This window comes from Rhinolophus sinicus, chromosome 15 (assembly GCF_057876585.1).
Source record: "Rhinolophus sinicus isolate RSI-liver-muscle chromosome 15, RSI-T2T, whole genome shotgun sequence".
NCBI classification, from domain to species: Eukaryota; Metazoa; Chordata; class Mammalia; order Chiroptera; family Rhinolophidae; genus Rhinolophus; species Rhinolophus sinicus.
Genome location: NC_142515.1, coordinates 50,605,568 through 50,619,164, shown reverse-complemented (window position 1 = coordinate 50,619,164; position 13,597 = coordinate 50,605,568). Strand labels below are relative to the sequence as shown.

At 40.1% G+C, this 13,597-nt stretch overlaps 2 protein-coding genes across 7 annotated transcripts in view; one reads left to right on the top strand and one right to left on the bottom strand.

The window, feature by feature from the left end:
- Window positions 1-91: 91 nt before the first annotated feature.
- DNAJC9 (DnaJ heat shock protein family (Hsp40) member C9) lies at window positions 92-5,135 on the top strand. The gene is made up of 5 exons (XM_019745878.3): window positions 92-404; window positions 576-716; window positions 1,292-1,546; window positions 3,403-3,486; window positions 3,853-5,135. The coding sequence occupies exons 1-5, from the start codon at window positions 225-227 to the stop codon at window positions 3,970-3,972; spliced, it is 780 nt and encodes a 259-aa protein (XP_019601437.1). The 5' UTR covers window positions 92-224; the 3' UTR covers window positions 3,973-5,135.
- Window positions 5,136-5,987: 852 nt separating this feature from the next.
- Window positions 5,988-13,597, bottom strand: part of FAM149B1 (family with sequence similarity 149 member B1) — a 47,033-nt gene continuing 39,423 nt past the window's right edge. For 3 of the 6 annotated variants that reach the window (XM_019745875.3, XM_074339579.2, XM_074339578.2), the window contains 5 exons: window positions 11,675-11,896; window positions 10,273-10,396; window positions 9,911-10,036; window positions 7,469-7,544; window positions 6,108-6,355 (listed from right to left, as the gene is read on the bottom strand). In XM_019745875.3, coding sequence (XP_019601434.3) covers window positions 6,282-6,355; window positions 7,469-7,544; window positions 9,911-10,036; window positions 10,273-10,396; window positions 11,675-11,896 — 622 coding nt within the window. In that variant the 3' untranslated portion in view covers window positions 6,108-6,281. Of the gene's footprint in view, window positions 6,356-7,169; window positions 7,545-9,910; window positions 10,037-10,272; window positions 10,397-11,674; window positions 11,897-13,597 lie in introns of those variants that run through there. The other 3 variants (XM_019745870.3, XM_019745872.3, XM_088792059.1) reach the window with 3 other exon arrangements.

Sequence of the window (13,597 nt, the reverse complement as noted above, 5' to 3'; positions counted from 1 at the left end):
GCACACCTGCTCTACACTTCGCTCCCGGTGGATGACAGCCTTTCCACGCCCGGGTTTGCAGCCGCCGTAAAGCGCGGCGGCGTGGCCACGCCCCTTCCGCTCTTCTTGTGACGCAGGCGCCCTGGGCTTTTTGCGCGGGAAAAGGAAGCAGTTCGGAGCCCTAGTCGGCATCGCTGGGACCTGTTTTTCTAGAGGCCGCCTTTCGCTCTGCACCTCTGCCAGCCATGGGGCTGCTGGAGCTGTGTGAGGAAGTGTTCGGCACCGCCGACCTTTACCGAGTGTTGGGCGTGCGGCGTGAGGCCTCCGACGGCGAGGTCCGACGCGGCTACCACAAGGTGTCCCTGCAGGTGCACCCGGACCGGGTGGGCGAGGGCGACAAGGAGGACGCCACCCGCCGCTTCCAGGTACGCACGTCCCTGCTCCACCGGCCGCCCGGGCTTCTCAGGGTCTCTTGGCCGATTGGCCCCGCCCGGGTGGAGTTGTCAGAACCCGGCCTGGCACGCTCTCTAATTTTTATTTTTCGCTTCGCGGTTTCAGTGAGAGGCCGGGGTGACTTTTGGATGCTCTTTCCGCAGATCCTTGGGAAAGTCTATTCCGTTCTGAGTGACAAAGAGCAGAGAGCGGTGTACGATGAGCAGGGAACCGTGGACGAGGATTCCGATGTGCTCAACCAAGATCGGGACTGGGAAACGTACTGGAGGTTACTCTTTAAAAAGGTAGAAGACTCCGGAGGCTTGGACTTCTCATTATTCATCAATAAGTGTTTATCGAATGCCTCTAACGCTTTGCATTTTGTGTTGTTTAGGAATGACCAGTTTCTCTTTGGCCTCGTAATGTAAATACACAGGCATTCCTCAGGAGACGTGTACTGTAATCTTGAAAAACAAATGTATTTAACCCTTAAGTTGAACCATGTGTGTACACACAGTGAAATGGGTCTTCAATTATCTGTTGATGTAGAGTGATTGTACTGAAAAGGGGGGTTTAATTTATTACAAGATTTGCTTTATCTTACACATCTAAATGTAAGTCCTGAGTGTTTTTCTGGTCCCTTCCCACCTTTGGAAACTTCACTTAAATTTTACTGGTCTGTAGTTTAGCAGTTATGAAGGTTGGACTAGGGAGAACTCTGGAAAAGTTTTTGGCATAGAAATATTTTTTTTTGCAACAATTTCAATTCAAGAAGCCGTTGTATTTGGGGAGAAACATTTCAACACCTGAATTTAATTTTACTAGAGTATCTCTTATTTAAAATAAAATTGTCCAAGTTAAACGTATGTCTCTTGTGTAGATATCTCTAGAAGACATTCAAGCTTTTGAAAAGACATACAAAGGTTCTGAAGAAGAGCTGGCTGATATTAAACAAGCCTATCTGGACTTCAAGGGGGACATAGGTCGGATCATGGAGTCTGTGCTGTGTGTGCAGTACACAGAAGAACCCAGGATAAGGAACATTATTCAACAAGCCATTGATGCCGGAGAGGTCCCATCCTATAATGCGTTTGTCAAAGAATCAAAACAAAAGATGAATGCAAGGAAAAGGAGGGTAAGATTGTGAACGCTATTTATTATTTATATCTTGACTGCTTCCAGAAAGAATTTGAGGATATTGACAAAAATGGAAATACAGACGAGACTGCTAAAATACTAAGGATAAGGATTAACTTGCTGTGTAGTTCTCATCTGATAAAATGAGCATACCAGCTCACCAAGGGAAACTTTTTTCCCTAGTACGTTGTGCTCAAGAGCATTTGTAGGTTATTTGAATAATGTCATCTTAAAGTAACAGTGAAATACTCTTCATATGGGCCAATTCTTGTCGCTTCTTCAGGCATTTCTTGGGAGAGAAAGTATTGGAGTCCAGATACACACGCTAGACAGTGGTTCTCACTTGGTTAAAGTGTGGGGAGAGGGCGACAGAGACTTTTTTAAAAAAAATAATGTCCTGTTAATACAGATTCCTTTGCTTTTGCCCAAATTGATTGAGTTGGGCCCCGAATATACATTTTTTAAACAAACTATTTAGTTTCTTTTGATGGTGTCTTTCCAAACACACTTTGAGGAGCACTTTTATGGAGAATCAAGGATTGAGGCCTGTGTGTCCTTTACACCCATATTAAACTGTGGAATTGGTGGAGGTAGGGATGGTGGCAAGGGAAAGGAGCTTAAGGACAGCTGGGGTTCTGGGAGGGAATAAATTCCAAGAAGCAAATATCTGCACCTCTGATCTTTTGGGACAGACAGGTACTGAAGTAGCCATTGCCTCAGCCTGGCTTTTATAATGGGAGTTCCATGGAGAGCTGACAGTGTAAGAGTTTAGATCTTTGCTGGGTACCTGAGCTGAATACCTTACCTTACATGGCTGAATTGGAAGTGGAGGTAGGTCTGCAGCTTTTAGATGCAAGATACACATAAGGGAAAGCTGACATATGTATTGAGTTGAGAGAAGTGGAGTGTGTATTATCATCGTTTTGGTTCTGCTTAAACTCAAGCTGAGTCTAAGTTTGTTAGTAATGATTTTCTCAGGTGAAACTGAGCACAGCTGTATCCAGTAATAGGCTGTTAGCTTGAGAAGCTTCCCTAGAGAATGGGGGTGGGTGGCTGGCATAGTTTTGAGAGAGACTCCACCCAGCAAGCTAGGGGAGAGGGATACAGTATTAAAAGAGAGAAATGGGATTTAAGGACTGAAAGTAGACAATGGAAACTGTGTTTTTATTGTAATAACGAGGTCCTAATGTGTCATAATTTTCAGTATTAATAGTATTTATTGCTATTTAGAAGATTCACTGGGGATTGGGGCCTCTTAATAGTGTTAGTTGTTGCCCTGAGGGAGAAAAAAAAAACTTAATAACCTTTCCCAAAGTATTCTTCTGGTATTTTGGCATCAGTGCCCTAGGAAAATTTGGCAAAAGAAGGTGGCTTCGAAATCAATAAAGAAAAGTTAAAACTGAATTTATTAGCGTTTATTCTGGCTTGGGGAATTTTAAACCAGGGTTGCTTTCAAGGCTGCCACTAGTCACATGCAGTAAATTGGGTTTCCAGAGGAGGAATCTGAGGTACCTGTATTCTGGCAATATTTTTGAGAGCATTCTTAGTTAACTGGCCTTTCTTAACTCTTCTAGCATTTTGTTTTCCTTTCTATCACCATGTGGTTTATTAATACCAAACTACTTGCTACCCCTAGCAAGGAGAAACGGGGAAAACTCAGAAATGCCTATTGGAATCAGAGGATATATTGCTTGCTCTCAGCATTTTTGCCTTTTAATGAATGACCTTATGTAATTTTATCCTAGATATAATCCTCAAATTGAAAGGGTCTTAGCATAGAGTTGGTTTGGGAAAAGGGTGTACTTTTAGCATTTGCTCGCTTGTCATGGAGTCTCATTTGAGTTTCTTTTTTAGGCTCAGGAAGAGGCTAAAGAAGCAGAAATGAGCAGGAAGGAGTTGGGACTTGAAGGAGTGGATAACTTGAAAGCAGTCATTCAGGTAAACTTGATAGGCTGTCTGAGAAGGTTGCTGCCATTTCTTTCATGTTCTGATTCCTACTGCTAATATTTTCTTTGGAGTGAGTATATGAATAGCATTGTCGGTATTTTGGTTTTCTTTTAAGACAATTCACACACCATGTATTCATCTTTTTAAAGTGCAATTCAGTGGTTTTTAGTATACATCAAGTTGTACAACCATCAGCACTAATTCCAGAACATTTCATCACCCTTAAGAAAAAAACCCCTTACCCATTAGCATTCACTCCCCATTCTCCATTCCCACCAGCCCCTGGCAATCACTGAGTACTTTTGTCTCTGTGGATAGTCTTGTGTTTTGAAAGCTTGTGTTTTAACTCTCAAACAGAGCAGACAAAAGGATCGGCAAAAGGAAATGGACAGTTTTCTGGCTCAGATGGAAGCAAAGTACTGCAAACGTTCCAGTCGAGGAGGGAAAAAAACAGCTCTCAAGAAAGAAAAGAAATAATGGGATTTTTCTCTTCAAAAGTCCTTAGGTGTTAATTGGTGTCATTGTAGGCAAGGTACAGTCAAGATTTGAAGACAAAAGTTGATCCAACTCTTAAGTTGTCTTTCCTGCCTAAATCACTCAGATTGACTAAACCAGAATCTTTCAACCTGATCTTAGTATAGCCTAGAAATTCCCTGACATTCTATGAAGTCCCCATTTGAAGGAATTTGGTGGTGACTGTTGAGGGAAGAGGAGGTTGGTATACTTCCTTCCTGACAGCACTTGCCTCTGTAAGATATTCTGTACAAGAAACTATTTAGAGTGCTGGTCTGTCCATACTTCCTTTACCAGTTGTCATTTTGCCACACAGGAGTGAGCTACAGAGTATACTCGTGTTTATTAGAACAGTTACTCTTCCTAGCTAGAATGCCTTCAGAACTCTTGCTGGACGTCTTCCAAATACTTGATACTTTATTCTTGGTCTTAATGTTCTTTTTGTTTTTACTCAACCAGGTTTTCTACTCTTTGCTTGAAGTATAGGACAAACAGGCGTTCTTTTACTTCAAGCATCTTTATAAGACTTCTACATGATGAAATAAACAAGTAAAAAAATGACTGCTAAGTTTTAAATGATCATTTAAAATGTGATCTAGAAAAAATATGGTGTTAAGATAGAGAAGAGCGAAGAAAAGTCCTAGTCAGTGTTGTAGCAGATAGCCTGGGTTAAGTAGCATAAAGGGGTGTTGTAGTCTTGCCTGTAACTGCTGAATGTCATTAGGCAGGTCACTGAGTTTGTGGGAACTTGTCTTCTTATCTGGGAGTTTGGGTAAATGACTTCTTAGTGGCTCCTTGTGACTCTTAACTCTCACTTTAAAAGGCAAGCCATCTTGATCCAGTGGTTTATCATCATGCACTCGCATATGTGAGAACAGTGTAGAGGTTTTCACTTGTATTTAGTTGAATTGGTATGCATTAGAATATATAGGAGTTTTTAAGGACTGTTCAACTTAAAATCTTTGATTTGTAGACTAATACATTCAGTTCCGCGTGCATAAAATAAACCTGTTACTGAGTTGTATGTATCATAATTTATCTGAGGTAAGCACATGACACGTTTTCAGTTTCTGATTGTAAACAGGTTAAAATATGCTCTTTAATTATTAAAAATATAATTTAATGCAGGTTGTTTGAAGCATCTGTCTTCATATTGATAGCATTAGAATACTTTCCTGTAATAAAAAATTACCTCAATTTACGATCATTTGCATTTATCCATTCTCAGGGTTAACAGTAAGATCTAAAACCAGTATGATCATCAAAATTAAAGTTCAATGAAATTTAAATAAATTTATGCCGTAGTTAAAACCATTGCTGCATTTATGAGTGCACTCAGAAAAAGATCCATGGTAAAATCAGAAAAATGTCAAAGTTCTCTTCTGCTCTTAGGATATGTTCATAATGGACTAATAGCCAGGGTTTCTGAAATTTTAAGGAATTGCATCTTGCTGGCTCACTAATAGAAAAAATCTATAAAGGTTTTAATTGACTTTGTTAGAACTGCAGGAGAAAACCTGGCAAGCTGAGTTTATTTGGAAAAGTAAAGTACTTTAAGAAGAAAAGTACTTGAAGAAGAAAAGCAGCATAACCTGATATCAAGCAGGCATTGTGAAGTTGAGCTGTCCTACCTGAAAAAAATATCCATTACGATTTATTACATATGTTACTTTACACCAGTGTTCAACATTTATGTCTTCAGTTGCTCAGCCCTTCATATTTGTCTTTGGGATTGGACATCTGCAGAGAAAGCTTTAGGAATGATACCTATTTGATGAGTAGCTCAGAGTTTTGACAGTACTATCTCCTAAAAAGTGACTTAAAGCTGAGTATAACTACATAAATTAATACAAGTATTAATAAGTATTCCAAAACCAGTGATGACTTAATGTTATTAATCATTTGCTGCTTTTTGTGTTATGTACAGTCTCATAGAATCCTATAATGAACTGATCATTGCTAACAGACAACGAGAGCAGTGATTTGGGGGTAATTATTCATTTGTTACATCTCTGGGTACAAACTTTACTGTCCAATGGAATAGGTTAACTTATGCTGAAAGAAAACAGTAAGTGGAGATAGAAACAGTACCCATGTAGTCTTTGGCAGATACTCTCTTGTTTTCTCCATCAGTTGTACCAATATAACTCTTCATGAAGATAGTTTCAAGTTGTTTCTCGTATACAAGCTCTGCATCACAGAATGAGTGAACACTGATTCATAAAATCTTCCCACGTGTTCCCTGCAGCCTAAAGCAGGTTCCTCTCTTTTGTCTATGGTCCCTGCCTGGTTCTAGAGACTGGTCCACTTCTGCTTTGAGATTTTGTAGATGCATGTAACTGAGGACCTGTCCAACAAAAATGACATCATAGGGTAACATTAGTAGACATTCTAGATTTGGTAATCTCAAATTCATATCTAAAGGCTTTTTCGCTCTAATAATCAGTTGGACTTTACATTTGGAGAGGGGAACTAAGTAGTAAAGTATATATTTACCGAGGCAGTAAAAATATTGCATGTTTTAAGTAAAAACAAAAATAAGATATGAAAGCAGTAACCTAGTTATAGAGAAGAGCCCACTCTATAACTTGAAAAGGACTGAAATGTCTGTTTCACTTAATGTTGCACTAGTTATACCTGACCATCAAACATGGCTGAAAGTAATAACTAGCTCAGAGTCAGGACTTCTCTATGAGGACCGATCCAAGAGCAGAATCCACTGAAAGTGTTCAAAAACTTCCAAACTGTAAGTAGGAACTAAATAAAATAATTCACTTGGACTACAGAGTAGGGTTGGAGGCAGATTAATTTCCTATGTACTTGCTGATTAATCCTGTTTACAGGAAACATGTCAATTGCCCGGTACTTGTACTAAATTTCACCTATAACCTAATAAGAATGACCCTGATGATGGTGAGGAGACCATTATAGGAAGAGTTAAGATATCCTTTAAAATTAAATTGTCTCTTATCGCTCTTACAAAAATAGAAGCTATAGAATATAACTTAAAAATCAAAAAATTAAGTGGGATAGAATCAGACTTGACATATCTTAACATTTTAGAATTTCTTTTGTCTTGCCTTGGCCTAGCAGGTTAACTGACCAAAGCAGTTTAAAGCCATGTGGATTTTGCCTACATAATAACACTAATGCAGTGTTTGAATGTTATGAAAATGACTTAGTTGGCTGAAATTTTTTAGATTTTAAAAAAGTACTATTTACTTTGCCATAGTGGTCAGAAGTTAATTTACATATGAGAAAACTTGTGGAAGTTTTTGGCTCTGAGTAGTAGAGTTCTATTATATCCCAACTTCCAAAATGAATTTGAGGTGATTTACAAAGATGTAGGAAAACAAAATAAAACGTGGAGGAGGGAAAACTAAGCACAGAAATGAAAAATAAAACAAAGGTAGAATCTTAACATAGCCACATATAGTAAAATAAAGAGCCATGGCCCCACCTGTCCCTGTAGGTCCCCTACCGGGTCGGGCCTGATGTGGATACTCAGCGCATGAATGACAATACTGGCTGTCTGGCTGAAAAACAGAAAAGATGAGACACTTCTTACAATGCAGTGTCTCCCAAAGGATAATATGTTAAGTTTACAAGGGAGAAAAATACTTGAAATTGGACAACACTGTATATGGCATCACCTGCCAATCCAGCTTTTTCAGCAGTATTGAAACACCTGTGACTACCATAATTGAACTGTAACTCTCAATATGAAACTCAGACATTTCAAAATCACCTCAAGAAATTTAAAAAATTTTAAGATATGCCTAAAATATTAAAATGGAGAATATCAATAATAGAGCTATCGTCATCTCGCTGGTGCTTCTGGAATAAAAACCACTCAGTTCCCTGTCAGAGCACTAGAATTGAGATTTCAGGAATTTTTTTCTGGTGAAGCCCCATGTTTTTGATCAGGGTCAGCACTACTTGTAAAGAGCAGGATAGTAAGTGTTTTATGTTTTGTGGTACATATTGCCATTGTTGGAACTACTCGACTCTGCTATTGTAGTGAAAAGCAGACGGCACAAAAATGAGTGTGCTGGCTCTGCCCTAATAAAACTATTGACAAAAACAGGTAGTAAGCCAAGTGGTCCGTGAACCGTAGTTTGCTGAGTCCTACTATAGATGAGAACACCAAGGAACAGAGTGCTAGTCTGGCAGTGCCAGCCCAGGCCCCAGCTCTAGCGCTTTTAGTTACATTGAGCTACTAGCTCATCTCCCTTTTCATGACAGCAAATTGAAGAGAAATGGCTAAGGTAAGACATGTTTACTTACTGTTATGAACTGTGAGAAAAGAAACTTTGAAATGTTTGTTGTTGTTTTTTGCCCATGTTTTGGGTGAATCTTGCCTTAAACTAGGCCTCTTGAGGTCTGTTGGGTTAGTGTACCCCCTAAATTTATGTCCGCCTGGATCATGTGAATGCGGCTTTATTTGGAAATAGCATCTGTGCAGATGTAATCAAGTTAAGATAACTCATACTGGATTAAGGTGAGTTCTAAATTCAGTGACTGGTATCTTTATAAGAGGGATTCAGACACACAGGGAAGAAGGTCATGTAAAGATAGAGGCAGAATTAGAGTGATGCAGCTGCAAGCCAAGGAATTGCTGGCAACCACCAGAAGCTAGGAAGAGGCAAGAAAGGATTCTTCCCTAGGGTCTGTAGAGGGAACCTGGCTCTGCTTGACACCTTGATTTTGGACTTCTAAGCTCTGGAACAGAATAAATTTCTATTGTTTTAAGCTGCCCAGTTTGTGGTAATTTTTTACGGCAGCCTAGGAAACCAATACAGTGACCTATTCATTTATTATTCTCACTATTCTAGTGGGGAAAGATCCTATGGTGCTTTAGGCTGTAACAGGTCAAGAGTTATTTAGGAGTTGGGCTAAGTGGGCTGCAAACACCACCACCCTGAAAACTGGTAGAGATTGTGCAGCCCAATTCCTGGGCACTAAGTGTGGCCCCATTCACTTTCCAGGCTCTCCAAGCCCTGTTGCCACAAAGCAAAATGAGGTTGGGCTGAGCTCCTGGCCTACAATTGAGCAAGGTCAGTGCAGGACCTTGAATCTCCCAACCAGGTTTTTTCTATCACTTGGTTAAAAGTAAAGGGGCTAGTAAATGTACATGAAATGGTAAGGCAATGTCAGCATCTCAGACAACAACAAAATGAAATTCCTGACTCGCCCATCCACCAAGCAGTCCACATCATAATCGGATACTACTGTTGGTATAACTCCATGAGAGCAGCATTAGAGAATGAAGTTATGCTGATCTGATATGCACTGGGGTTTAACGTTTTGTTTTGTTTTCTTAGTCTCAGAAAGATCTAAACTTTACATTGTTTAGAATTTGTAATTTATGTATAAGGCATTTTGTGTGTGTTATGTGCTGCTGAGTCAGCTCCAACTCCTGGGGACCCTGTGAATGAGTGCTGTCCGCCATGCCCTGTCCTCTGCAGCCTGCTCAGCTCCTGTAGTCTCACGCCTATGCTCCTTTTATGGAGTCAGTCCATCTTATATGTGGTCGTCCTCTTTCCTGCTGCCTTCCGTTTTTCCCAGCATTACTGTCTTTTCCAAAGAACCCTGCCATATGATGTGCCCGAAGTAGGACAGCTTCAGCTTTGTCATTTTTGCCTCCAGGGACGTTTCAGGCTTAATTTGCATTTTACCTTATTCTTTCTACACATTAAAAGAATGAATAGCAGAGACCAGTTAGCATTTCAACAAAATGTACTTAAAACACTATTTTTATTGTTAGAACCTCAATTTTTAAATTTAAAGTTCATTAAGCCACTATGTAAAGTCTAAGTCTACCAAACTAGTTTTTTTCTTTCCCTTCCCACTCTTCCCTCTGCCCCCCAACTGTCAGAATAGAGGAAATATGTCACTCTACCAAAAATGACTGAGTTGTGTTGGGCCTGGAGAAGAAGTCGGGTAAAAGGAGCCTCTCCTGGGGCTGCTGATGGGTAGGCTCATCTACCACCGCACTTCGAGCTCGATTGGTATTGCCATGGCTTTTCTGTGGAGACAGGGTTACAGAACAGGTAAAACAATTTGTACTGGGAGCCGTGCGTGTCCTATATCACCGCTTGCAGGTATGGTAACTGCAGGCCAAGCACCTCCAATTCCATTCTCAGAAATAGAATTCAGTACATAATTGTGACAAAGTATAAATGAAGACCCGAGCACAGATCCTGCAGAGTTACTGTCCGGGAAGTTTTATAAGCATGTGGGAAGGCCATAGGGAAGACATACCGTTTGTCTTTGTGGCCTCACGGGGCTCAGGTGTTCCACTGCAGCTGTGCCAATAGGTGGCAGCAGGTTATTTCGACTCAGGGGCATTGGCGAGGGAGAAGAGAGCGAGTCGGCCGCCACCGGGCTGCAGATCCCACAGGTGAACACCAAGCCATGAGAATAGTTACAAGAATACAAGCAAACTGATTAGAATCAAATAAATGAAGCAGGTGAGCTTAATGTCATGCACAGAAAGCCTAAAGCTGCCTAAGTTTTTAAGTAAAGAGCTCTCAAAGGATTTTGGAAAACTAGAGTTTCTGGTGTTTTCATAGTACTGTGTTTCCCTGAAAATAAGACCTAGCCGGGCAGTCAGCTCTAATGCGTCATTTGGAGCAAACATTAATATAAGACCCGGTTTTATTTTACTATAATATTATAAGATCTGGTACTAGACTTATCAGGGGAATCACTGCATAAATTCAATGGATATCTCTTGGGATACATTATAACAAGAAATTGAAAAATCAAAGTCAAGAAATAACATGCTGAGAGAGAAGTATAGTGACATGTGCTTAATTTAGAAGCTGAACTGAAAACAGTTACAGCCTTATACCCTTGATCATAGTTTTAGATATCAACCATCCTAAGATTTTCTTAATTATTTTTTTTCAGTTACAGTTGCCATTCAATATTATTTTATATTAGTTTCAGGTGTACAGAATAGTGGTTAGACATTTATATAATTTATGCAGTGATTCCCCTGATAAGTCTAGTACCCACCTGGCACTATATATATAGTTGTTGCAACATTATTGACTATATTCCCTGTGCTGTACTTTACATCCTTGTGACTAGTTTGTCATCCTAAGATGTTTTGTAAATCAACTAGTAAAAGAACTTTACTTAAAAAATTGGCTTCTGGGTTATTGTACAGTGGGGCTCAGAGTGTCTAGTGAATGAAGGGTGGGGAAAAAGGAAGATTATGTGTTGTCTTATTTCCTAAGAAGTGCTAAGGGATATTTTTTCTGGTATATAAACAACTTCTCTGAGGTTTACGAAGTTTTCATTGTCAATGGAATAAATAGTTCCCAATGGTACGGAAAAATATTAAAGGAGAATTAACTTATTTTGGGATGAATTTCACTGAGCATGTTCCCACTAAGGAAAATGTTTAATAAAATGCATAGCTCTTTTATTCCTTTGGTGTCACTGAAGTATTCTAGCCAACAGTATCTGTATTTAATTGAAATTTAAATTCATTTTTTTTCTGTATTGGATTTAAACCAGTGTGCAATCCATCATAAGAATATGTAATGATTAATTTCTAGGCATATATTTCAATGTTATATTTAAATTCATTTTCTATGTAAAATTCTTAATTAGCTTTAACACAGTTTCTAGAAATTCTACTTTTGAAACCTACGGTCGGGATCCTCTGAAAATTTCTTCCATAGGTCTTGGCGTTCCGGAGCGTGAATGGCTTGTGCTGATGGGATGGAGGGTACGTGGTGGGGGGTTGCGTCTCCTGGTGGGCTGCACTGTATATGACAGAGATGATGTACAAAGCTCCAGGGCTCGATGTGACCAATTTCGGGTTGAAAGGATGGAACTGGACCCAGGCCTTAGTAGCTTGTCATCAAGATCTCTAGTGTCCAAATCAGAAACCCATAGTGAAATCAAGATTGCTCTGTACCGGGAGACAGGCCTCAAAAGGGTAAAAAGCCTTAGACTATAAAATATATTCAAGGTAGAAAACAAAAGTAAAAACCATTCAGTAAGTAACCTGCTTTCCAGAAGTTATGTAATCTAGCTCAGGCATGGGAACGTGTCCTTAAAAGGACATCTCAGTCATACACATAATTTACTAGAATGGAGATGTGATAAATCAAGTCCCTCATTCACCTGCCATCCCAGTCACTTCTTCAGTTACCAGTGAAGGCTAAGCTGAAGGGTACCTTCTCTGAAGTACTTCCCAAAAGTTTGCCTCAGACTGAGATTCCTACCATATTTGAGGCATTCTTTTGTGCTGAAGGAATGTCGCCAGAAAGACCTAGTTGAAAGGCAAATATTGCTCAGTGGGAGGAGTGTGGCCCCAGCGTGGCTCCCATTCCAGAGATTAAAATGCTGAGCTCTTTGGACCCTGCAGGGGTAGAGGTTTGGGTTCCCTGGAAAACTGGGAGCAGCAAAGAGTCTCGAACCCTGGGCTGCTGGGGCAGTAGGATCACAGGAGGTCCTCATTTGCGTAAACAGCTGTGAAATAGAATTGATGTGCGCACTCTGATAAATCAACCACCTTGCCCAAACAGTAGCTTAAACTCTACCCTACAGCTTCAGGGGTTTTCTTGGTTTTGTTTTTTAAGCAGAATGAGAGAATGTCTGGCTCTATTGTAAGGCACCTAAGAGGCAGTATTTGCACCATGAAATGGAGGGAAAATGAAAGCATAAAGCTCTGCCATGGGCTCTTTGGCTTTCAGCAAGTTCCTCAACCTTTCAGGACAGGTTGGTGTCCTTGGGTGCAAAATATACGTCAGTGTTTGGAGAACTTGGAAGGGAAAGTGCCCATCAAGGAACAGGGTTATGCCTTGAGCATTACGAGATCTTTCTGGTCTTCCCGCCTCATTCACTTACGCATTTTCTTTACTTATAGAAGGTTTTGGCCTTAGCTACTCTATGCTAATCTTTATTTTGCCCTCTGGACTACTCATTCATAATTCTGGATTCACCCCTAGCCAAATAACTTCTAGATCAACTGCCAAATCTGACCTCTTCCATATTTCCCACAAGATGGCCCATCATTGTAAACGCAACACACCCCAAACCGAGCTCATCTTCCCCCTGCCCCAAAACGCTTCCCTTGAGTTTGAAATCTCAGAGTTGACTGTTATTCCTCCATTTTTATAGAATTTGATTTATTTTATATCTCCTAATATATTTCATTCCTTTCTCATCCTGTGCTACAACTTGAGTGCAGATCCTTAGAAGCTCATGCTTGAATTCCTGCATTAGATTCCTCACCTTCAGTTCCTCCTGTTTCATTCCAATCTATGCTCTACTGCTGTGAAATCCGTCTTTCAACTTCCTGATCTAAATATATGTGCTCCCCAGCTGAAACTCATGTTGCTGGTGGGAATGTAAAATGGTACAATTACTTTGGAAAACTGGATGGCAGTTTCACATCTAGATAATGATCCAAGAAAATGAGACCATTGGTCCACAAAAAAGACCTGTGCAAAAATATGTATCATGGCTTTATGCATAACTGCCCTAGCCTGGAAGCAGACTAAGTGTTCATTAACAGAAGAATGGGTAAACAAATTGTATATGCTTAGAATAGAATGCTACTTGG

What these genes read in the sequence shown, in the direction of transcription:
- DNAJC9 (XM_019745878.3), top strand. Translation starts at nt 225, where the DNA reads ATGGGGCTGCTGGAGCTGTGTGAGGAAGTGTTCGGCACCGCCGACCTT. An exon ending in GGAGGTTACTCTTTAAAAAG is followed by an intron (nt 717 to 1,291) that starts GTAGAAGACTCC and finishes TCTCTTGTGTAG; the next exon opens with ATATCTCTAGAAGACATTCA. An exon ending in TGAATGCAAGGAAAAGGAGG is followed by an intron (nt 1,547 to 3,402) that starts GTAAGATTGTGA and finishes TTTCTTTTTTAG; the next exon opens with GCTCAGGAAGAGGCTAAAGA.